The 26,098-nt window shown below is 41.0% G+C and overlaps 1 protein-coding gene across 5 annotated transcripts in view; it reads left to right on the top strand.

Moving 5' to 3' along the window:
- Positions 1-1,016: 1,016 nt before the first annotated feature.
- DOK5 (docking protein 5) overlaps positions 1,017-26,098 on the top strand; it is a 45,178-nt gene continuing 20,096 nt past the window's right edge. The window contains exons 1-2 of one of the 5 annotated variants that reach the window (XM_035344061.1): positions 1,017-1,096; positions 24,016-24,123. In XM_035344061.1, coding sequence (XP_035199952.1) covers positions 1,064-1,096; positions 24,016-24,123 — 141 coding nt within the window. In that variant the 5' untranslated portion in view covers positions 1,017-1,063. Of the gene's footprint in view, positions 1,097-3,154; positions 3,813-24,015; positions 24,124-26,098 lie in introns of those variants that run through there. The other 4 variants (XM_035344059.1, XM_035344060.1, XM_035344062.1 and 1 more) reach the window with 4 other exon arrangements.

The raw sequence follows: 26,098 nt of genomic DNA on the forward strand, positions 1-26,098 counted from the left end.
ATGCAACTTTATACATAATGTATTCAAAAATCCCTGGAGCGAATGAGGATGTTTTAACCAAGGGTCCTGCCCTCAGTTACCAGGAAAGATGCCTCGGTCTAGCCCAAATCTCACAAAGATTTCCTAAATTCTGTGACATTGTTCTTGTGCCTGAAGCCTCGCTGTGCTGTGCAGCCTTAGTGGCGTGTTGGAAAAAAAAGGCACAGAAGAAGATGTAATAGTAGAGAAAATCATCTGAGAAGTCTCTCCATTTCTACAGAATTTATTCATTCAAAATCAATTAGTATGATGATACACAAATGGTGAAGGATGGGAATTCCTGAGCAGTTTTGTACTGTGAATCCAGTGTATGGTTTTGCATTAGCACCAGCAGCAGGACAAGCTACGATTGTAAGACAAAACTAATCAAATGTCCATATTGCAAAATACAGTAAATTTATTTATTTATTTTCAAAATAAAATATGACTGAGCAAGATTTGCTTCATGATGCAAGGCAGCTCTACGGATATGGCTTTAAATAAATAAATAAATAAGAAATTCAAGGTTTGCAATTGAATAGTAAAAACGGAAACACTTTTTAAAAGGAATAATACTTTTAAATTTTTGCTCATTATCTGTTGTATTACTTGCAGTTAGAACTAGTCCAAATTCATAATTTCCACTGCAAAAATAAAAATGAAATATCAGTATTTAGCTGACTCCAAAGTAAAATTAGACATGAGAACATCAAAACCTTTTCACAGAGGTAGTAGATTTGAAATATTGCATTCTGGTAACCTCAAAGTACTTGATAAGGTCAGAACACTTCATTGTGACGTTATCATTTCTAAACTACTCTGAAAAAATCAAAACAATAGTGGAAAAATGTTGGCATCTTGACCTTATGGAAACAAAATGTTATGGGAGCTTTTCATAAAAAAAATATTGATGCATGTTGTACATTTCCAGGAAATCATTTCAGGGTAATCAAATCAGAAACTTTTTTTGTCAGGCAATGCTTGAGTAGCACCAGCTCCATCTGTTCAAGGAAATAACTTTCACAGAAAATACTGCTTCCATAAAATGTCCTCTGCAGTTTCTTTACTGTTTAACCTGATAAGTGTCAGAGATGTTTGTCAAATATCGCCTTTAGACTGTGATGAAATAATGTCATGGACACAGGGGATGACATGCTGCAAATATAATAAGGTGAATGTAATTCTTTTTGAAATGTTAGTACGGCATTTAGAAAAAACTGATACCTTCATTTTCAGTTGAAATGTGTAACAGTGATTTCTGTTTTCAGAGACTTAAAAGCAAATGAGCTTATGCAACGATACGTTACTATGAGATTAGGATATAACAATAAACCACTGAAATTATTAGCAGCAGTCTAGTACTTCAAAGTGACCCCTGATTCTAGCTTCGTAAGATATAACAGTAATAACATTGTCATTAAAAGGAAAAGAATCTGCATTTCAATGAAAGCTTATTAAAAAGGTTTTATACAGTTTTGAGTACAGATAAACATGCCCAGCATTTCCTTAGTGGGAGTGCAAATGGTCAATAGACCCCTAGGGGAAGGAAGGAAAGAAGGACTCCTGTCAAAACAGTGAGAGAACACATTTGCATTGGTATTGAAAACCTGGTAAACATTTTTTTTTTTTTTTTTTTCCTAGTGATAGTACTGGGCTGAAAACATAAACAATAGAGTTTTCTGGCACATTCTTGAAACATATTGCACACATGGAAATTAAAATGCATTTTTTTCTTTGAACCATAGCATGTGCAAGGGATTTATTTTGTTCAAAGTAAAAACATAAGTGGACACTAATATCCGAAATCATCAAAGAATAAGCACAGGCTTAAGTCAGCCTTTACTTAGTAAAGCTCTTAGGAATGTGTTTACCTGAAAGAATATGCTAGTGGCTAATGAAATCAGCAGTATATGTTTATAGGTACTGGAAGGGATTAGAAAAGAAGTCTAAACTTGCTGAAAAAAAAAAAAAAAAAAAAAAAATCTAAAGTGGCTCTGTAATTTGTTTCCTGCCACAAATGTCTTTGAAATCAAAATAAATGCTCTCTGTTTTTAGAATATACTTGATTCTTCCAGCATTAGTGTTTTTATGGTGCTTGAGATTGTGAAATATGTTTGCGCACTGGATTCATATGTGAATCCAAGATAAAGCAGGCTGGGTGTCTTAACTCTTCTAGCTTTCAACCAGTAATGAGATCTAACAAATGGTGCTATGGAACTGGTATTAACAGTGTTCCTGGTTGTATACAACATACGCAAGAAGATTATATAACTTAGTAGTTTGGCAATGAGGTACCTGTGCAACTTCTGAGTTCTTTTGGGGACATTTTATCCTACTGCAATAACTTGTCTCAGAATAATCTTCTAATTTGTGGAGTATTTGGTGGAAGGGTGTTGAAGGTTTTTTGTTTCTATCTGAAGCTGTGTTATTTTGTGTGTTCTGTAATAAAGCTTAGTGAAAAGGAAAGTGAAAATAATATTATATACTCTGGAGCAAGGACTGCAGACTTGTCTCATTCATCCTAAATCAATTAGCCCTCCAGCTAGAAAGTCTTGCTCTCTACCTTTGTAACCACCTGGTCAATTAAAGGTTTGTAAAGCCTCACAAAGCATAACCACCTCTTCAAGCAAGAGCAGAATGCACCATACTTACCACAGCAGGTAACCAGTGTTGTTTGTGGCTGCTTCTAAAATGAAGGAGCTATACACATCTAAACCAGAAAGGGGCCAGTTTTAATCACAGGTGACTGTTGTAGTCATTGAACAACTAAACAAAAACAAGCATTGCTGCCACCCTGCCTTGGGCTTGGCAGAGACGTGAGGCTTTCTCGCTTTTATGCTCTTTGGTGATTTTCTGCTCTGCCTTCCTTCTTGCTACCTGGTTTGTAATTTCCAGGGCAGGATGATTCTCAAAGTCAGAGTCCTCTGGCTGACCTCCTCCTCAGACTGCTTATATTTGGAATGCTATTAAAAGACGCTATGATGTATGTCCCTCTTTCCAGGACATAGTATTTATAGCGTACCATTAACAGGTAACCCATGTAGAGCAAGCAGTCTCTGGAGCCCCCGCCTCCTGGGCTCACTGGCGTACTCGGCAGTGTTTGCGTGTTCTTGGAAGAGGAGAACTCGGGGCACGCAGAAGGCAACCCCAGGGCCCAGTGCCAGAAGAAGGTCTTTCATTACTGCAACCGCACCTTGCCTGGAAAATGCCACATGTGCTCGTGTGACATTTCCACGACACGAAGCGTGCCAGAGGACAACTGCTTGGGTTATGGGTCTTTAGAAGGAGATGCTGGAGCCGAGCCACTTGGCAGACTTTCAGGCATCTGCAAGACTTTCTGGGAAACCCACTTTCCCGGGGAAAACCGCAGGTCCTAGCTTCGTTTCACCAGATGAGCAGATCTGATTATTCCCAGCCGCCCCACCTGCAGGAGCGCACCTAGGGGCTGGGCGCTGCGCGGGGTGCCATCACCTACAGCGGGCAGCCTCGAGCCTCCTCTCCGGATCCCCTCGCCGCTCCGGGGGCACCCCCCAGCCCTTTGCTCCCCAGGGCTGGATTCGGGACCGGGTGGGCTGCGAGGGGTGGGCGCGGGGCGGGCGCTCCCGGAGCCCTTCCCCCGGCCCGGCCCGCCGCGGAGCAGGGGCTGGGGCGCTCCGCGGGGCGCGGCTGCGGAGGCTGCTGCTCGCCATGCGGACTGCCTGAGCCGCCGCCAACTTGCTCGGGGAAGGATGGCCTCCAATTTCAACGACATCGTGAAGCAGGGCTACGTGCGCATCCGGAGCAGGAGGCTGGGGGTGAGTGCTGGTCTCCTCCCGGGCTTACCCCAGGGGTACTTGCCTTGGGGTCTTTTTTTTTTTTTTTTTTTTTTTTTTTTTTTTTTCCTTCCTTCCTTCCCCCTCTTCTCCTTTGTCCTCCTCTTTTTGCAGACTGTGCTCTCTGGGTGTCTCCGCAGGGGAGACAAAAAAAAAATAATAGCGGAGGGTGGAGAAGAATCAAGGCTCCTTAAACGCATACATCTATGCACCACATACATGCATGTGTGCACATGTATATCTATTTCTTTTTTTTTTTTTTTTCCTTCTCCCTCCCGTTCGGAGATGGGGATGCTCCCTCCCCGCGGCTCTGCCTATGTCCCCGGGGCCGGGGCAGCACCCAGGGCTTAGAGCCCCGCCGAGGAAGGGGGTGGCCGTGGGCAAGGCGGGGGCTGGAGGTGCCTTGGCCCCCGGGGAGCGGGGTTTGGGGGCGCAGGGGACTCGGGCTGGGCAGCGGTTCTGCCCAGCAGAGAGCAGGAGGGCTGCGGCTGTGGGAGGCTTGGGGTGTCGGGGAGGGTTGCTGCAAATCAGGGGTTTGAGCTAGTGTGTGGGACAGGCAAAGATCTTGTTGATACCTTTTAGGGCTCCTAAGGTCCAGAAAATGAAAAATCCTCCCCCCAGAATGTTACCCCTTTAACTCTTTATTTCATTCTAAACTTATGTTAAGTCTCTACATGTACTTCATGACACATTCCTGGTATCAGCTGTAGCTGCTAGGTGTGCAGCAGCAGCAGGCCGGTTCCCTGTGGTTCTTTGGCATGTGCTCTCTCAAAGCCCGGTCGGTTCCAACAGTCAGTGGGCTGCTGCTCCCCTGACAAGCTACCTGCGCTGCTCCAGCCATGGGGCTTGCGAGGCAAGCAGGGAGGGGGACAAGCAGGAGGGAGCCTTTGTGTATAAAATGCTTTAATTGACGTATCTGCCTCGCACGACAGGAGAGCAACTCATTTCTTGTGCTTATTGAGAAGTGATTAATTTGACAATTCCAAATTGTGCATAGCATGAGTTTTACATCAAGATTTATTACGGTGTGTGTGGTCATCTGAAAGTTTTTGTTGGCTTGTTAGAATTAAAGTTTCATTCTCTTTATATCCATGTTCAGTGAATTCTCTGTGGTTCTGTTAACTTGCATCTCCCTTACTTGTTTGGAAAGTAGAAAGCATTTTAACGTATTCTACCAGGCATTGCTAAATGGAAGATGCTGCTTTACTTGTACCTTATGTATGTGCATTGTTTATTCTTTAAGAACCACATGGTTTAGTGACAGATGGAGATAACGTCATTATGAGAGAACTTATAGTAAAGTTGGCAGGATTAGTGTATTCTGACTATCTTTTCAGCACTGGGTATATGTTGTTATTTGGTTTGTGCCTGCATAAATAAAGAGGAAGATTAAACTTTGGCACATCTTTCCATACTGTGACAGTGAAATCTAACATGCATGTGAATAAGGTGCATCTATTCTGAGATGGTTGTAAATTCTGTTAATGACTCTGGTTTCTGTTATTAAAGCTTTCTAAAATGGTCTGGGGGTGGTGGTGTTGAGAAGATGATGTCCTCTTAGTAGAGGTATGTTCTCTTAGTAGAGGTATGTTTGTCAGTTTAAAGTAATAAAAAAAAAAAAGCAGGTGGGGAGGCAGAAAGGTGTGGAGTGTGTGAAAGTGAAACTGATGTTAACTCTTTTCTTTGAAAAGACAGCTGCTTTATTTGATCTAATTTCATCTTATTCTAATGGTTTGTGATGTATCAATGGCTGGAAATTGTCAAAAAGGTGGTAGGGGTGACGGCAGGTATGTTTGTCAAGTCTTAGGAAAGACCCAGAGAGTGGCCACGGTTATAGATTTCTTCAAATGAAGAGCCCAGACTTCATTTTCCTTGGCTGCCCTGAGCTCTGGGTATACCGTCCCCTAGACTTTTCAGTGGTGTGGAAGGGGTGGGAGGGAAGCTGTGGAGCTGTGGCTGCTGTTATCTGGCCGTCACTTCATTAGATTTGGTGACGAGTATGAGGTGACCTGTTCAAATCCTGATGCTCCGCTTGTTTGGGAATTGGTAGTTTAATTAACAGTCATGCCTTTCTTGCCTTCTGGTTTTCAGTGCAGGCTATTGCACCTCTACTATGAAGAGACAGTTGAACTATAGCTGCAGGCTTGTTTCTGGAACTTGCATCGTCTATAAGCTGCTTAGGAGACCGGTGTCCTTATTTACAACATCCCAGTGAAAGTGGATACTTGGGTTGATTATGATTAACCTGATTTCTTTAAACAAAGGACAGGCTTGTTTGCTTGCAGCAGTTGGCACCCACTTCTTAGTACGCAGCCCCAGCTAAACTGTCTCTTTGCTCCGTGGTGGTTTCCTCCTTGATCAGGTGTGGATGTGCACAGCTGATGCTGAAGCTGACTGAGCACCTGGGACTGCCACCTGACTTTAGAAGGGCTTGAATTCAATATTACTCAGTGGCAAATGGGAGCTTGGCTCCTTCAGAGGAGAGGGAACTGTGTAAGCAGCTTGTAGGTTTTTTTATTATTATTATTTATTTTTTTTTTGGGGTGGGGGCAGCTGGGGAGGGCTGTTGGACAACCAGGGGTTGGAGGTAGGAAACAAAAAGTAGCGTAAACCTTAATACACTAAGCTGGAAACTTTCAAAGAACTTCCCCATGCCCTGAAAGCATTAAGAAAGTGAAGCCTGCTCCAGCCCTGAGCAGGGCTCCTGCCTATGGAGAAGAGATCTGGTGCTGTGTGGGGAGGTGTCCGTGGGAGTTATTTAAATACATTTCAATGTTATGGTGGCACAGCTGTAATGAGGGCATTGTTTTTTCAAACTGAATTCAGCTCCTAGGTTCTTCTCTGTAACGCTATGGTAATTCCATCACCAAGGGAACTAGGAGCAGCATTTGTATCTATAAATTATCTCAAGAAATGATTTTTCTGAATAACTGGGGTGCAGGTGCTAGATTTGGGAAGAAAGGGGTACAGAAAAGCAGCTTGCTCCAAATTGAACCTCTTTTGAAAGAAAAATCTCAATTCTGAGAGGCATCACTTTGTAATTTCAAGATCAAATGTAGGCTAATTCATTTTGTACCTGAACTGTTTATGTGCACTTTAAATATGTAAATTATATTTAATATTATTTAATAGAATAGTTTCCATAGCAACATTTGTATCACATGTGTCTTCTGCAGAGCCAAATATATTCATGAGAAAGAGCACTCTTCCCAATTCTTTCCATCCTTATAGGGAGAAAAATAATTCCCTCAGCCAATGATCTGGCCCTGTTTTGTTATTAGCGCTGACACGGCGGAGATTGTGTTCTAGAAAACTGCTGACAGTGCAAATGTGCGACATTAGGGAGTTCCTTAAAACAAAACAAATCAGCTTTGTTCTGTGAGCAGCACTTCCATCGATGACCAGTGAACCTGTTTTGGGAGAGGAGACACCGTTTTGGGAGAGGAGAACACCGGGCTTCTGCTTGCTATCACCCTTCAACTGATTAACTGCTTTGTGTCTACTTACATGAAACACCAGGAATGTTTTATGGCTTCTGAGCCTGAAAAGTGTTTTTTTTTGTTTTTTTTTTTTGTGTCATTGTGATTGTCAAGTAAGGTCTTGTTCTGTGATACAGATGTGACCTTTTTGAGGGGAGATTATTTTACAGGAGTGTTTTGTCTCATGAAAAGGCCAGTCCTTGTGTTCTCGCCTTAAGGACAGGTGAATGTGCAGTGCTTTTGAATACATTCGGACTTCCTTTAGGCTGAACTGGGTCAACTGAGTGTTCACTGAACAATTAAGAATCAGAACAGGAATGAACCTTTGAAATCAAGAACCTTTGTTAGGCTGGTGAGCCTGACTTGTAGCTGTTGCTGTTCACGGGTCCAATGTGAACTCTGGCTCCAGCCTCTGATGTGGCCTTTCCTGGCCCCAGAGGCCAGAATCCTGCTTCTATGAAGAGCTCGATAAAGCAGTTTAATATTATCACACTGGGAAGGGTGTGTGTGTGTGTTTTTATTATCCCTCATGGGATGAAAATTTGCCTGAAGAGCATTAAAAGGAGAGGGGCACTTGATGCTTTACTAGAGCTGCAGCCAGCCCACCTCTCCCCATGGGTGAGAGGCTCCTGGCAGCACACGGTTGTGGCCTAACACTTTTAATTGAGCTCCCTGTTTATACAGTTTATTTACCCTTTTCCTGTATCCACACCTAAACTTGGGGTTGCTGGAAGCAACATTTAAATTTGTGCAAGGATTATAGAGCACAGAATCTGCTGTAAGGGTATTCTTTGGTGCCACCATCAAGGTGCAGGTCGAAGTAAGTGCTGGAGGCTTGAAATGGTGGCAGGTGGTGTCCCCGAAGCCTGCTCCTCAGGGTATAGGCACCAGCATCAGAAGTGCTTGTGGCGTGTAACAGCACCGGGAAGCTTTGGAGGCGAGGCTGTTCCCCATGGAAGACCCAACCCCATCCCTGCCTCTTGATGTATGGGGAACTTCTGGAGCAAGATGCCACGGGGTTAGCTGTCAGCCCCTCTCCTTGGTATGCCAGTAACACGCTTGGGGTGTCTTGTTGCATTAAGTGATGAAGTACTGTTGGTGTCAGAGGGAAACAATCTCTTCGATGAACAGCAACTGCCTTGAGCTGTCTGCAGCTAAAAGCAAGATAGTGCTGATCAAACTAAAGTGTGTCAAAGAACCAGCTGAGATGTGCTGGTGGTGCTCAGAGATGTCTCTGGTAAGGAGGTGCACAGAGTCAGAGCTGCACAAAGCCTTGCGGAGTCTGGCTTAGCTCTGCGCAATACTCTATTGGAAAGCATTGGCATCTGAAAACTTTCTCTCCCCTATGGCTTTCCTCAAAACTGAGCCCCTTCTCCATGATAAGGGGTTTTTGTTGCCATGGCTTGAGCTGTTGCCTTCTAGGAGGGCAGCATGCCTTTCTGAGTAGAATGTGGACCTTGAGTTGATACAAGTAGGACTATACTTTTTCTCCCAAGTTTTGTCTGCTACAAATTCATCTGACTTGTGTGCAGGTATTTTCATTGTATCCCTCTTCATCTGATAGCATCACTTATGAAGTCATTAATAGAACAGGTATATCAAAATGTGAACTACATTCTGTGTACTGTGGTGCTTGATCTGCTGTGGTATAAGGCTGTGCAGAGCTCTGCCTAGGCAATGTGCAGAGCTGGACAGTCTTTCGGGAAAAATCCAGCAAGCATAGGCTGTATGCCTTAAGTTTTTAAGACTTAAAGAAAGATGTGGTGCCATCTACAGTAGTTTGTGCTCTCATGCTCATCTTTCTGTCACAAACTTCCCTTTGGCAATTCTTATTGGTCTTCCTAATAAAGCTCTTAAAATGTCTTTATTCTGGAAGACTTTTTATGAGTTCTGTACCCTAAGCTAATAGTTATTTAGTTTGAAATAAGTAGTGAATTACAGGTAAAGACTTGACTGTGCAGTTGGGTGCATACTTGTGTTTATTTTTCATTATAAAGAAAAAGAAGTTTAACAGTTCTGATATGTTTTGCATCAGCAAGATCTTTTTAACACTGAAACTACTTATGTTCCTTCGCTACAGGCAACGTTTTTTTAGGTTGTCTGTCTCTGAATTTTGTGGTGAAGATGTAACAATTGGAGTGGGGTGTGTTTTTTATTTTCATTTTATTACAGCTTTAGCTCACAGATTCCAGAAAACACCAAAGATATGTGTATCTAAAAGCACAATAGGAAAGACTGAAATAATTTGTATCTGAACATTCAGATGACCTGTATTCTAAAAGAGGCTGAAGTTTTTTTCTCTTCATAAAAAGCAGGGTTATTAAAATTAGGGCAGTCTAGGACAGCATATGCTGCTGAATAATATATGTAGATTACTGCTTCTGCATGAGAGAAGTATTTAAAACAGCCATGTCAATTTGTTGTTTGTTAGAAAAGCCTTACAGAGTATTTATCTTTCTGGAACATATGCTATTGCTAACTAGCTACATTGGATGTTTACAACCCAGAAAAACAATCTGCACGTTAACAATAATGCGTAGAACTTTCAAAATTGGGCATTATTAGCAGGCAGTCTGATTTGTTTTATGATTGCCATGATTTTGCGAAGGTATTTCCTGCATATGGAGGTCTGGGAGTCTGCTCTCCAGTTTGTATTGCTATCAAATTATTACAGGCTATTAAGAACGCTCATTTGGGAGGATCCATTGACTTTAATGGAGCTGTGTGAACAGTTAAGTATCCGTTCCTAAAAAATGCAGGTCTCTGCAGAGACTTCCTGTATCTGTAGGAGTATAAAGCTCCTGGAGAGGAAGAGAGTAGTAAAGTGGATTTTTTTTTTTTTTTTTTTTTTTTTTTACCCAACAATCTGTTTCTTGTACCTCTGTCTGGCAAAGGAAATGCTGCTAACAGATTTTTGCAGAAACCTGCCTCATGAGGTGTCCTCCACTTTGCGCTTACCAGGCGAGGCACGGAGCTGTTCTTGCAGTCATATCTGTTTAACAACACTTCTAATTAAATCCACAGCCTGCTCTTGGGGTTGTGTGTAACCCCATCTGTTGGAGGCACCTCCTTGTTATGCAAGGAATGATCAGCTTCCACTGACTATTAGAGTGGGACCTCCATGGAAATCTGGGCCAGGTCCAAGGAAAAGATCTGAGCACCCTGTGCCAGGGTTAGCTGTATTTCAGCAGAGGCAGTCCAAAAGTGTAATTCTGACAGCACTTGTGTTTGTCCATGGAAGGTTCCTGAGGACACTGGAATCAGCCCGCGTCTCCCACAGTTTCAGTCACAGCAATCATGGCTTGTCCAGCATCTGGTGTGTTCCTGTGGTCCTGCCCAGAGGTTTTCTCTTGCTGTCCTTTGGGGCTTGATCTGGTGGGAACAAACACATAGTATGGAGTTTTAAACAATGGCTTTCACCAACTGTTGTTAAAGATGGAAGAACTTGTGCCTATACCTCATCAGTAAGGTTGTTCAAAGAGCTAAAAATGACAGGCTTAGTCCAGACTTCTTCCTTCCAAGCGCTCCCCTGGCTGTGCTGAGGGGAGGAGCACTGGGGTGCATTCAGCCTTTCATCCTCAGTGTCCTTGCTCTCACCCATCCAAGGTGATCTTGCACCACTCCAAATCAACCTGGGTGTCATTAAGTGACGGTGGCCCTGGGCAAGTGCTGAATCTTACTGGAAACGTGGCTGCCAAATAGGACCCGGCTGGATGGGAAAACTCCTGATTCATACTTAGAAGTTTGGAAAAACTTTATGCAAAAGTTTTGGACTTGTACACTTGACTATTTTAAATTTCTTAGCCCGAAGTTTCATCAGTGTATAAAATTATGAGAAACTGAAAATAAAGGGAATTTTCAGTGTTTTCTGTTCTTGATTTTAATAAAACTGACTTCTGTAGAAACTTCATTGAGAAGATTGGTGTTGAACATGTAAAATGACATATACTTTTGCAAGTTTTGCATAGCAATGTTTCTGTGAAACCCTGTGGGAGGAGAGGTAAGGTGGGAGAGAGACAATCTGCAGGACTAGAACCATATGGTTAAAGAGAGTGGTGCTTGAATGAGCACGCCAGAGAGTTAGCACGAGGATTTTAGAGTGAGAGCTGTGAAAACTGGAAACAAGAATGATGTAAGAGTTGCAGGGGGCAGGAGAAGGAGAAGTCTGTCTCTATCTATCTATCTACGCTTGAAGCAGCTTTAGTAATCAAACTCTAGCATTTGCCTATATGGCTCCTTTCTGTCTGGAAGTATCAAGAGAGAAAAATTGAACAGATTTCATATGTACCAACTTCAACCTGCAAGATATTAAGCCTGTTGGATTCATATTTTTAGAAAACTGTTAAATAAGGTGTTGGAACATATTCACAGATATTAAAACTTCTTGCTGCTTGGAACTTGGTGGTGGTGGCAGGGATAGGATCCAGGACATTGCTTATAAAGTGTGAGCCTCTGCCCTTGGGCTACGCAGGGAGGAGTATCAGCAGGCCAAATGCAGTTCTCTCTGGCTGTTGGCATTAGCTCTGTCAGCCCAAAAGCAAATCCAATCCCTTTGGATTTCCTCTGGTACAAAGTTAATGTGACTTGAGGCTAAGGCAGTCGCTGTCATGACAGGGGTTACCTCTGGAGATGAAGCAAAGATCCTCAAAGCCAAGTTGTGTTGCAGAGAGCTCATTATTCAGTAGCTGCCCCTCACCTTGCATAGTGTCCTGTCATCTCCCCAACAAAACAAACAAAAAGCAGAAACCAGGCATATGTCTCCAGTGTTTCTCTGAAAGACAAGGTGGGAGACTGTGGAGATCATGATTTGGAGTCTGAAATTCCTGTTTTGGTGGTGGCACATTTTAGGAGTAGAAACAGCTTTTCTTGTGCTTTCCAGCATATGTTTTCCACTAAATAATCCTCCATGTCTTTCTTTGGAAGATGGGCTTAGCGTTTTTTAAGCAAAATTCTGAGACTCTAAGCTTACCTTTTTCCATAAACCATGGTAATTTATAAACAAGCTGTTCTTACCCACTTCCCACCTTGTTATGAAGTTTTCACTTCAACAAGTTTAATGCAAACCTGTTCAGAACACCTTTGTTTTTCTGCCTTTATCTTGAACAATGCCCCCATCTTCTGCCAGTTGTGGTTTCCAGGTCTGCATTCTCACTATTTACTCTTTTGTTGTCAGAGAGAGGTCTGTAAGTTTCCTGGAGGTGACTGCTCCTAGGCATGTGAAAAGGTATGCCAAGAATGATTGCAAACGCAGAGAAAGAAAAACCCAGTTACAAACCAGTGAAGTTTAATCGTTCTTGATTTTGATGCTGTTTCATCAGGAATCTGTTTCAGTGTGAAGGTAATTCTCCTGCTGTGTGTATGGGCATTACTCTGAAACTACATCAGTGATAAATTAACATTTAGCAGTGTTTATGGAAACACTTGAAAGAAGGTAACAGATGTAGGGTCTGCACCTGGGACTGACATCTTAATTTGAAGTTTCTGTAGTTTTAGGTATGCCGCTGAAGTTGATGGACTGCTCCTATTATCTTCTTGTCTGACTTCATTAAGTGCTGTCAGAAATACCAGTGAAAGTTCAAGCTATTAGAATGAAAAGTGTTTTTTTTTTTTTTTTTCTCCTTTCCCCTACTGGAAATAACATTTCAATTCAAAATATCAATACTGTAAATTCAGTGGTATTTCTCCCCAGTAATGTTAATGTAGAAGATAAAGTTGTTCTTTTCCTTACTGAGTAATGTTTATCTGGGGAACTATCAATGCCCCATGGTCAGCAAAGGGAAATTAGTCTTAATGCTCTCACTAATGACTGTACACCAGTGAGGATGGATGCTAGCTGATTGCACCGAATTAACTGCATACTAGTGAGTGGCGTACTCTTGGCGCAGTGCTTATGGTAAAATACAAGTGGCCGTTCTCTGTTAAATGAAGCAGTGCATATTAGGACAGTACCCCGCTAAGCTTTCCTAGATGCTTTCTAGGCAGCAGCCATACTTTTTTGAGGAGGAAGTCTACCTAAAAATGAATGAACTCTTGAATTCTTTCCTTTATTAGCACTACACAGGTGGGACATGAGAAATTACTAGAAGTTGGGTTTGTCTGTTTGAGCTGATGTGTAAATTTGCCTGGGCAAATGCAAGAGGACTGCAAGAACGAGAGGAAAGTTGAAATGTACCAGGGAAATACTGACTCTGCAATCCTGCTTTTAATGTTTGTTTGGAAGTAAGATTGAACTAACAACAAAACAACTGGCCTCAGTTACGCTTTTACTAAAAAGGTGTCAGATTTTTGTTTTTATAATACGGAGAAAAGCACGCGTGGAAGTTCCAGCGTATACTGTCTGAAAGCTGACTGTTCTGGAGAGAAGCAAGATGTTTGAGAGGAGACAATTTTGAGACATGGGTGACAATTTTTTATCTGGTCATAGCTTTAAAAGTTCTGGTAGAGCAACTGAGCTTTTATATAGAGGATCATCAGATTATATGAAGCACAGAGTCCATCTACTTATCATAGGCCCTTGGGCGGCACTCTGCTATGACTTGAATCCTTTTGTGCACATACCTTCAGTAATTCAGAATACGTTTAAGGTTATCACTCTGAGGTCAGTTCACTAAAGTGCTTGAAAAGGGAAATATGTTTTGACTGCTGTGGGCTCTCCCCTGCAGCAGCTTTGAACAGAGCATCAGTCTGTCTAACAGTCTAGGCCAAATTACTTGAATTTTTTTGCTGCGATCCTGTAAGGCAGTGCTGAAGTGCTTGTTACTATGATTTAATGGGCTGTAATTCTGTCAGTTCTAATGAAGCACTATGTTTTGGTGAAGCCCAGCTTGCAGTGACTCACTTGGGAGTGTTATTTGTTCTTTCATGTAAATTCACTTTGATTTTTAAAACTGATCCAACCTCCAGAGAGGCTGGGGGAATGACCAGTGGTTCACTGCATAGTTTTGATGTCAGGAGTGAAAGAAAAATGTGGAATGAACAAGATAACTTTGCCTTGTGTTGGGATGGCATGATGGACTGAGGGATATCTGTAGTCGTTGAGATGTGTGGAGGGTGTATATGGGGATGGGAGGTAATGCAAACTACATTTGTCGCAGCAAACCCGTGATGCTTTCCAAAGCTTGCAGTTAAATTAATTAGTGAATGACAGCAGGCCAGAAATGGGCTTGCAGGACATTTGTCATCTGTGGCTCTCCAAACAGCACTTAACAAGCATCATTGACTCAATTTAATAGGTGGGCAGGTGGCAACAGGTACAGCTGAATTGCTCAAGTCAGTCACTGAAGACTGAGAAATTAAAGCCCTTCTTCCGTGTCTGGCTTTGGGATGCTGGCAGCTCACCGCTGAAGAAATTCTCCTGAGATAAAGGCTGGATCTGTGTACACTTTCTGCCTTTCCTCTCTCATTTTGTGCAGTCTTAAAAGTGCAAGTCCAGCTATTGCTGGGGGTTTGTGAGCAAGTACAGTTCGTCTCCAAACATGGAGCGAAAGTCCCATCTGGGCCTTCCAGACAGCAGAGTTTAGGAGAGCATATCCCCCTACCACCGCTTTAACAGGCAAGCACATATTCTTGTTAAGCTGTGAGTGGCTGTTACTAAGGGTTAGCATGTGCGTTCTCTGCAGCCTCTTTGCATCTGATGTACTAATTAGTGAGCTTCATGAACTGTTAATGAGGTATATCAATGGTATTTTTCCCTTTATGCTGTGTGATTAAAGTAACCAAGACAGATAGCAACAAAAAAGTCCCAAACCATAATTCACTGCAGTCATTTCAAGTTACTAATCAGTTACCTAATTTTAATACAGTACTAAATGGTGTTACTTTGCTGGACTGCCGTAATGACCTGACCCAGTAGGGCAGCACATCCAGTTGTGCTCTACTGTGCTCAGCCTGCCTGAGCTGGCTGCACAGGGTCAGTCTGCAGGTTGTGTTGAAGCCCTTACTATTTTTTCTTTAGTAGTTACGAGTCCTAGGGTGATTTTTTTTTCACCTATCCAGTTTCATGCCTAGAACTAACTGTGTCCATGTATAAAGCTTAGCAGGTGTTTAAGGAACTAGATCGGATATTTAGCTCCAGTCAGACTTTTTTTTTTTAAGCTGTCACTAGCAAGAGAGGGCTTGTAAATACTGTAAATACTTGGTGCTTGGAGGCACTCTCCTCTAATGGCCTAACAGTATGAAACTATCCCTTTTTGGTGGCTTGGGGTCTGGGTGGGGAGAGATTCTAAACAAAAACCTAAACCATTATACTGGGAAAGGTGTAAGTCATTAAAGGAAGGCCTGAAAGTAGAAGGATATAATGCTCTCTTTCAGGTAATGCTCTCTTTCTAAAGATACTGCATCCGACACAGGACTTCTGCAGGGAAGGTAAACTGGAAGTTGAAGTCTTGCTTTTAGTATCTTTCAGGCCATGAAACTCTAGATAGTCATTAGAAAAATTCAAAAAATGGAATCAACTTCTATATTGCCCTCCATCATATCAAGCAGCATTGTTACTTATTCCTTCTGCAGATTCAAGCCACCTTGCTCTGAGTAGAGATGAGAAAGAAATTAATCCTTTGCAGAACACTTAGAATACCTTTGTGGGGTGGGCGAGTCCTAAACCCCAGTCCTGTCATCTTAATAGTTATTTTATATCTGGGCAGATATCACTTCTGCTATGGGTGTCCTGCTTGCTCTGAGCCCTTTTCCCACCCCTTGAGGTCCAGAATAGTCTTTTAGGTCTTCCCCTGAGTCTGGTGGCTTCTTTGCCCAGGCTGGACTAAATCCATAGTACCCTTCCAAAGCCCTCAAAGATGTATGGCAGAGAGCACTGAATGTGCTTCAGCATCTGGCCAGGTTTTGTAATTAGAATACCTCTGAACTCTGGACCTTCTGTATCCAGAGTACATCAACAATTTGAAGAGGGGATGTTGCTTCTAAACTACTTTATTGACATTAGCAGTGTTTTGCTGGAAAGGGTTCTCATATGCTCCTGGGGACCCTTTCTTTAAAAAAATAAATCTCTTACCCAGCTGGAATGTATTGGGAAATCACTTCTCATCCTTGAATGAGCACATCCCATCTAGAAATCTGCCAGAGGTGACTTGTGCCAGCAGTGGCAAGATTTTTGTTGAGCATTTCTGCCTTTGTATGAACCAATGACTAATATATATCAGTTATAAACAAAACCTGTAAAATTCTGCTCATGTTTCCCTGTCAACATCTGATGTCATAGAGCATGGTACAGACATAAGATAAAACAAAGGCTCAATTTCTAGCTCCTTTACTAAGTTGTTAAGTAATCTTGAGCAAGTCATTTTACTGTCTGTGCTTAGATTGCATCTCTCACCACCCTGCTGTGACTCAGACAATGAACCCTAGATCACAACACACGGCATTTTGGTTACTGAGGATATTTGGCGCTAAGTAAATCTTGCATGTGGAATTAATCCTCTGTAGTCATGAAGGACCAAAAATATTTTTCTGTAGAACAAAGTTACCTTCTGACTAGTGTGCCAAGTGGGAATGCATCTGCAGGCTCAAATCCAGCTGTCCAGTGTTTTAAACTAAGGGTAGAGGAATGGCTTTGAGTTCTGAGCCTGAATCATTAACAAAAATGTGACTTCTGGTTGATGCAGTTCCAGTTGGTTGGGAGAGGGCTAAGATGAGAAGAGTTTTTGAAGAGGGAAGACTGATTAAAATGTCTCATATTTTAGAGCTGTGGGCATTCTCTGTGCCTTGCATTAATATGTTTGAGTATAAAACAAGGTGTATAGACTCAAAGTTCTGCCAAGTATTTTTTGTGCACGTCTTATTGCCAGTTCTGACCAATGCCAAAGTTGGATTTTGTAACTTCATGGAAAAAGCTTTGCAATATTGAGCAATATTGTACATTCCAAACAGGCACAGGGACAATATTGCTATTTCATTCCCTATTAGCAACCATGGATGAATTCTTATTGTAAAATATTATTTCTGGAGATGTATACTGAGAATGAAGGAAGAGTGAGGTCTGTCTCTATAAATGTGTTTCTTGAGGGAAGGTGAAATCTAGATTATTTTCTTTCATCCCCCAGAGAAGATAGCTTGATGTAAACCAACTTTGATTTATGTAGTTATTATAACCTGATCACAATGAATAATGCAATTTAGCTTACTCATAACACACTAACATTAAATGGGTATTCTGGGAAAGTGAAATTGTCATGTTGCCAAGTACAGCTATATCTTTGCAGACAATGTGGTCAATTTGGCTCCTTACTATACAGAGCCAGTGAACTGGTCTGCATTTCTGTGCACTGGAAATGCAGAATATGTCATGCTAAATACATTTCAGTACAAGTTAGATATGTTTACAGCTATGTGGTTCTTCCTAGTAATCCAGCTACTTGTAATCATTTTCTACTTACATCGTGTTTCTTCGGAGTTAAATAGAGCTGAACACAGCTGTTAATAGTATATGGGGATTCAACATGCAAGGGTCAAAGCTGGGCTGGAAAAGAAGAGTCAACTCACAACTTTACAGAAAAAAAATATACTTGAATTAAGTGCTTACATTTTGTGATGTTTTGGGAAAAAATGAGGGATCTTCCCTAGATCCATACAATCCCATTTAACATGATACATAAGGCATCGTCATGCTGATGTCTAGACCTTTTAATTGAAAGCAGTACCCCAGTTTTACACAAACACCTACTGAATGGAGGCTTACTGCTTCAAAAGTGTCTGAGGGGTGAGTATAATTAAGAGTTATAAGCTATTATATATGTGGCAATATTTTTGTCGATGCAAAGCTCTAGGACCAGTCTCCTCAAAATTTGCTTCTGGCTAGGAATTCTACGTCAGGGCTCTTTACCATAGTTTGAATTAGAAGTGAAATATTAATACAGTTATTTAAATATAGGAATTAAGTTCCAAATAATTTAATACTACCTGGCTAATTTTCTGTGTGACCCTGTTGGAAGGGTTCTTTTATCTGGAACTAAGTCCAGTGGAGACTTCCTGGTGAAGTTCATCACCAGGAACAATCTGAAGTTCAGATTACTTTCTATATGCAGCTGAGGTACTTCAGTGGGTGAGCTATCTACTGGCCTTGGAAAAAGTGACAGCATTTTTTTTCATACAGAAATATTGAGAATGTACTGTGAGAAACTTCTTGTTATTGTACTGTGCCTTTGCTACCTTCGCTATTTCTACAGGTTATCAGAGTCATAAAAGACAAGTTCCTGGCAACAGTCCAGGCTTTCTGGTAGTCATCCCAAGCTGCTTGATAGCACTTTCATCTATCTATTTTTTTAAAAAAAGCCAGGTTTGTGTTTACTTGACCACAAGTTCAGAGTCCCTATAAATGTAACTCATTGGAATTTGTTTTAGGGCAGACCAGAAAAAACAGCACAAATAAAATAGGGCAGCTTTCCCTGAAGGCTCACTTCTTGTTTGCAAAAGAACAATTTGCCAGATGAGACTTTGTACTACTGTCCCTGACTTCTACATCCCTCTTAAATAACAAAGAAGGCAGGGTATCATTTGGTCCAACGGAAAATACTCTTGTTTTGCCTTAGTGAACTGTAAGGCATGCAGTTCCTCTGCTTAGTTTTTAAAAGTAGCCAGTGTTAAGGTCCTCTGCCCCAAGGTATGAAAAATAGCCAAATATTTAGAAATTTGGGGGAAGGCTATTTGCAGAAACTTCTTAAAGTATGTTGCTGAACAAAATACTGAGGGGTGGGATAAAGTTGCTTTAAAGTTTGCTTGGACCGAAATGTAAATTTTAGTTGCTGAATTCAGAGACTTATTTTTTGTATAGAATAATTTGTTCTTTGTGTAATTAAAAAAATGTCATTTTAGGAACTCAAATCTGGTTCTTTAGCCTTGCTTCTCTGGTCAGTTTGGAGGCCGTGAAGACGGACAGTTCTCTCTCCTCATATCCACTTCCATGACAGACCAGTGGTTTGGACTTTCACGTAGGGCAGCAGGCCTCTGGTTTCAGTTTCCATCTCTGCATGAGAGTATTCTCAAACCACATCTGAACCATGAAACTTGGGAAAGTCAAAAGAAATTTTTCCACTACAGTCAGCCAGATGCTGACCTGTTCCAGCTGAGGTTAATAGCTCCCTTGCTTCACAGATTTCCAGCAGCTGAAGGAGCATGAGGACAGCTAAGCAATCCTGCCTGGTTTCCAAAGCATAGCACTGAGAGGCAGGGATCCAAATACTCAGATTGCATCATTCTTTTGAAGTCACTCCTTCTTTGACTTCGGGTTGTGGTAATGATTTATGTCAGCTGATCCTTGGCGCCACAAATAGAACTCATTTGATGTGACCTTGGACATGCATGTTAGGTCACCTATCTGGGGTTCAGATGATCCACTTCATAAACAGTCAGATTACTTCCCTCACGTTTTGTGTTATTGTCCGCTCAATGGGATGTTGGAGGCTGAAATTTTCAGAAGAGGCCGTAGGAAGGAGATGCTAATTTTGGCTGCTTGAATTAAACTTCAGGTTCAGCTCCTCAGAAGATCTCCCAGGGAGAGCTGTGGAAGTTTTTGGTGTTATGCAAATGACAGCTATTGCTGTTCCCTCTCAGCACATCAGATCCTGATTTGCTGTTTGGATTATCTAATCACTGTCAGCCCAAGTGTTTGGGGTGGAAGTAATTGCAGCAGTATTTTCAACTAATTCCTATTCATGTAGTAGTAGTGGAAATGTTGATTTGAGGGATAAGTGAGCTAAGTATTCATGGCTGAATAGGCACCTGAGAGGATATGGGGCTGGTTCTTGTTGTTGCTGTCAAAACAGCTCTAACAACCTAAACATGTTCGTGTGCTCTTGTCAACCTGAAGAAATACTGACAAGTCTCAGACACTTACTAGATTGTGATGGCATCAAGGACCTAATTACTTGCTCTGTATATGCTCGTAAGAGCATCTATGATTAGCTCTCTGTCTTGGGCACATCATCAGCTCTTCTGTGCGTTGACTGCATTGAAAGGCTTTCAGTGCTTCTAGGCAAATGCTGCTGGATTTGTTATTTCCAGAGCTTCAGGGTGTCATGAAGTTTATACTCAGTTAAAATGGTTCTGGCTGTTCACCTGCAAGGTATTCATGCCATGGGGGCATAGAAATAATACAGTGATAATATAGGTTGTTGATGGCAATGATCTCAGCATCTTCAAAAATGAAATACTATGCAGGTTTTAAGTGAATAGATGCATCTTCTTTCTGAATTTGTTTATATAAGCTCAGCAGGCAAGAGTTAACAATCAGATCACTTATATTAATGAAATACCAAAATATATATTCAGGCTAAATTTGTGCATTACCTCTAATAAAACCAAAATACTTTATACTACTTCTAGCTACTATACTATTACAGTCCAGTATATAACTGTATTTGAGTGCCGTCTCTAACTGCTTTACCTTGTCTTACTTTTTCCCAAAACATCTTATAACGGTGTCTGTTTTGTTGCTGGAAATGCTGGAGAAAGCTCTAGTGAGGGATGAATCACAGTGAAGTCAGTGGTGCAAAGAAGATCTAACAGAGGCTATTGATGTTTCTAGTATTTCTCTGTATCGTTTTGGAGAATTGAAAACTCTTCTTGTGAGAGACTTAAACATCTTTCTATTAATTTAACATCCAGGAACCCTATTTTTGCCACCAAATTGCATGGTCAGGTACTACGCAAACATACAATTTTTCAGTCTGGAAAGAGGCAGATGTATGACAGATGAGTAATGGCTATTCCTTAGACAAAATGACTGGCTACATAAAATGTATGGGAACTGAGGATTCCTTGTTACAGCTTATCCCTTGAAAACTGTAGGCAAGCTTCCTGCTGGTGTTGAGCTAGCTATGTAAGCAATGCTTCATTCTTAGCAAGCATTTGTAGTGCAAGTGTAACATTGGATAAGATGCAGTAGCAATAGTATTAACTGGGCAATGGAGTCTTTCTAATTATGCAGGTGGTCTGTTAATGGCTCACCTAACTAATTGCATTTCAGTACCTATGTGATTAATTCTTAGCTGTAAGCCATGTATGTCTTCACTCATCAACTACCCTGTTCTTTGGCGAATAACTCTTTTGAGAATGCCACTCTTAAATGCAAAAAGAAGCTTTTTATTTTCTGTGCAGTACAGTATGGATAGTAGAGGATAAATTCAGAGGGATGTTTGCCTCAGCCATCTTTATATACATAACTGCAGCTCATGTTAAGTGTTTTTCCTAATCTAGGGCCAAAAAAGCAGCTTAACATCTTAACCTGGCAGTACAGAACATGATTACTCTGGCCTTACTTTAGCCTAGAGATACCACAAGGGGAGAGACCTAATTCTCTGATACTGAAAGGGGACTAAGTTCAGAGGAGGAACCTTCGTGACCTGATTTTTCTGCCAGTTTACTCAAGTTAGCATTATGAATGACATTTATTCTTTGTAGGTGTAATTATTTGGGTTGGGATGACTTTGTCCTAAAGGAACTAGCATATGGTATTATGATAGAGAACTATTGTAATATGGGAGCAGAACCACAACTCAAAAGCTCAGTATTTATATTGGAGGATGATTTGGCTTTTGCATCCTTGGAGGTGCTTACATGTAACAGTTGGTGTGTTTTTTTTTTTTTTTTCCCCCTCCCAGCTGTGCCATGCTCCTGATCTAAATCCAAGAATTAGTCTGCGGTTAGTCATAGTTGAACTACAGTTAGAAATTCCAGTAGCACCAATTTATAGCCACGAACCATGCTTGAGTGGAGTTGAGTGTTAGTAGTACTTACGTTTCCAATGGCATTTGGAAAGGCGATAACTGTCCTGGTTTTGTACCTGACTGAAGGCAGAACAAAGCTCTATTTCTGTGTTTTTAATAGAAGATTGTTCTCATTTGGTGTCTAATTCCATGTGCTGCCAGCTAATTCTATGTTGCAGCCACAGCTTTGAGATGCTTACTGGCCCAAAGAGGTGATACTGAGTGAAAATTGTCTGAGTAGAACATCATGTTGTAGTTCTTATCCTCATGTTTGTATAGTGATGAATTACTAAAGCACTCTGTTCTCTAATTGCTGAACTTAAAAATTGGAGGTTTTTGGAAAGCAAAAGGTGAGTCTTCAAACTTTTGAAGAACTATGGGGGAGGGAGGGTTGGAAAGCTTTTATTGTCAGATGTGCTGAGATTATCTGGGCATGTCAAACAAGATTTCCGCAAATATGGAAAAGTATCTTCCCGTAGAAGTGGGTACGTATCTGAATTTTTGGTAGTAAGCTCTCATTATGGTCAGTGTCTAGTAATTCTTGAATAATTCAATTCACACCCTTGCATTAAACAGGACATGTTGACTGGCCAATAATCTGGAAAACTGGAAGAAAATCTTGATAGGTTCAGCTGGTGCCTGGCATCAGAGCAGCCTGTCCATATGCTAAATGCTTCTGCAGCCAAGTGGGCAAGGAGTATGAGTGTCCACTTGCAAGGCAGAATAATAAAGCTGGGGGGAATAATATGGTTCCCTGAACAGCTTTATAGAAACAGCTAAAAGCCAATGAAAGAAGCACAACTGGTCAACTAGCAATCATTTTCATGCACAGCTAGTTAGTTATGGGTACTTTTCATGGGCATAACTGTTTTGTGCTGAACGCATTAGTTAGAAACCCATCAAAGGATTAAAGGATGGAGTTGCCTTTTCTGCTGGTTGCCTGTTGGGTGCTGGCTTAGTCGGAGGCAATGAGATGGTTTTGATGGATCTCATCACTGAGCAGTCCGTTTGTGCTAGCCTGGAGCTCTGCCAGAGCTGTGCACTACTTGATAATGGCTGATCAAATTTTTTTGTTTGAAATCACACTAATTTTAGTGGCAGTTTTCTTTTATTTCTAACTTACCAGGTGTTACTTTTGAATTACTGATTAAATGTAGGCTGTGAACAGTTGGCAAGGTTTAAATTCCTTTTTTTTTTTTTTTTTCCCCTGTGCAGACAGTATGTTATCTAAGTTTTGAATGTAACAGGATGATAGAAAGTGCAGCACAGTTAAGGACTAGGTGGGAAAATTGAAAGAAATGGGGGCAGAAGTTTGAGAAATGAATTGGTGTAATGCTCCAGGTGCAGAAAAGTATTTTTTTTTTTTTTTCAACCACTCTGCACAGACAGAATTTGTCCAGAGTGACTTGAATTTAAATAGCAGAACCTTGTAAACAAAATGCCACTTGTCAGAATTCTTGGTTTTACAGTTAAATGTTCTGTTGTCTTCATTAGCCAGTAACTCAGTTCTTTCTCCCTGTGTAACCACCCTTATTCTTGTATGTACTGTATACACATATAGCTTTATCTATTGCATTGATCTGGTGGAAGGTACACTCCTACCTGTCTGCCTGAGCTTTCCTCACGTCTGTCTTAAGCACAGAAGACTTCAACCAGTAACAAATTAACATGGAAAAGTGTTGAAAAAAACTTTATTTTGAAAAACTGCTTCCTAGAAAGCCCTGTATGTATAAGCATGATGACTACAGCTCGCTCTTGTTAGCACCTTTCATGCAAGCATCCACTGTCTTGATTAGAGTTTGTGATTGTATTGTAATTCAAAAGAAATATGATGTAACTGTCTATTAGCTTGATCTTATTTTTTGTCTAAGCTACTGAAAGCCATTAATTTTAGCTCCAGAGCAGCATCTGATTTATGAGTCTAAGTTCTATGCAAATATTAGTGATATTCAAGTCATTGGAGATGCCAAGTTTACTCTCTTGTGTTTCTAGATTTACCAGAGATGCTGGTTAGTATTCAAAAAAGCTTCAAGCAAAGGGCCAAAGAGGCTGGAGAAATTCTCAGATGAACGAGCTGCTTACTTCAGATGCTATCACAAGGTAAGGCTTGATTTATATGCTTGTTTCTCAGACTTGTTTTTGCATACAATCAGCAGTAAAATCTGAAGTTGTCACATATTAATTGGCCTGAATTTTTTTAAACAGTCAAGGTTTTACTTTTTTTTTTTTTCATTTTAATGATCAAGGTTCTAAACCTTGTTTAGAACCCAGCCATTATCAAGGTATGTTCCTTCGTTTGGTAAAGCAGAGGCAGACTAAGCATTCGCTTTCCTGCTCTGTAGCAAACATCTTGCTAAGGTAATGGAAAATGACTATTTCTGGAGAAGATGACCTTTCCTCTCCTCAGCTTGATCATTTCTCCTTTAAAATCAGCTCTGAAATACTTCAGAATGACTACTCTTCATAATTACAGTAACAAACACGCACAGTAACATGTGAGTTCAAAAAAGCCATGTGCTTAGAGGTTCCCATTTTACCTGGATTTTGCATCTGTGGGAAAACATTACACAGCTACAGAAATGATGGGCAACATGCAAATCTATCTTGTGCAGACAGTGAACAGTGGTGTGAAAACCTTTGCTAAATTCACTGGTATTAAAAAGAATGTAGTTTTCTCTCAAATCACTTCTCTAGAGTTCTGTGCACATTTCATATTCATCTGAGACTTCACATGTGTAATTCTTCTGGGCACAGAGATGAAAATGAGAAAGCCTTTAATTTATAATCATTGTTGGCAAAAGCTTAATATATTAGAAGATTAGGAATTATGTGCATAAATTGCTAGAAGTCAGCGAGCACAACTCAGCTTGAGGCTGATCTGCACTTACTCACTTTGACATATGTTTAGGAGGAAATCTTGAGGGAATACTGAATCTGAACTCAGACTTGTCTGTCTACGTGCCATGTAATTTGTAATTGATTGATCATAAAACCTGTGGCTATTTGTAGTAAGTCATGCCCAGAAATACTTCATTCAAATTTTTATTAAGGAACTTTCAAAAGTAATGAGAAGTGTATTTTTTCATTTGATGTGTGAGAGGGTTGCATAGTGTGTATAAGATGATTTCCAGCTGTGTGAAACATTGCTTTTATATTAGTACTGTTCTGTCAATTATTGATGTGAACCTGTATTTCCTCCGTTGTATTAATGCACTATATCAGCAGCACTCACTGACTTGAGGTTCAGATTAGGTAGTGGATATGAAATCCAAGAGGAGTCTAAATCAGACTTTTTTTTTTTCTTCCAAGAAGATATGTAGGTGTTGGCTTATTTGTCACACGTGTAAAGTAACAGCAGTTTCCTGCATCTGGACCAGCAGACCAAAGCACCATGAAAGTCCCATTACCTTTTAGCTTAGCCTATAGTTAAGTCAATGTTCAGCTACTGCTGCTTCTATATCTGGAGTTCTCTGTTAGCTTATTTAACAGGAATAAACAATGATCAAACTCCATAGCCATTCCCTGGGTATTCGTTGTTTATTTTAGTAGTTGTAAAGTTTGTACTTATGGCTTTCAAAATCTGAAAGTTCTGAAACTATCCATAGTCAGATCTGTACTATTAATAGTTATTGTAGCAAACCCTAGTCTTGGCTGAAGGTTTGAGAAACATTGTCAAAGCATAAGGCATCTTTTAAATATCATGTTCTGCACCTAACCTCAGCCAAGTGTTTTTTATCAGAATTTATTCCAATCTAGGGCTTGCTTTAGGATGAAGGCCACAGCCTAAATGTCTTGAGGGGAAGTAAGCAGAGAATCTTCTCTGTTGCAAGAGTAAAACACACTTGAATGTATGTTGCTTGAGTGCAGTGTTTGCTCCCAGGAATATTGTTTCCAGCTGGAGTGAATTAATAGATTACTTTGTAAATCATATTTGGGGGGGGGGGGGAGAGGGTGTCTTGGAGTCTGAGTCTTGTGCTGAAAATACCGGAGATGATCAGTGTGAGCAAGTCTCTCTCTCTCTCTCTCTCTCTCTCTCTCTCTCTCTCTCTCTCTCTCTCTCTCTGTGTGTGTGTGT

The sequence above is a fragment of the Oxyura jamaicensis genome, chromosome 20, assembly GCF_011077185.1.
Source record: "Oxyura jamaicensis isolate SHBP4307 breed ruddy duck chromosome 20, BPBGC_Ojam_1.0, whole genome shotgun sequence".
Lineage (NCBI taxonomy): Eukaryota > Metazoa > Chordata > Aves > Anseriformes > Anatidae > Oxyura > Oxyura jamaicensis.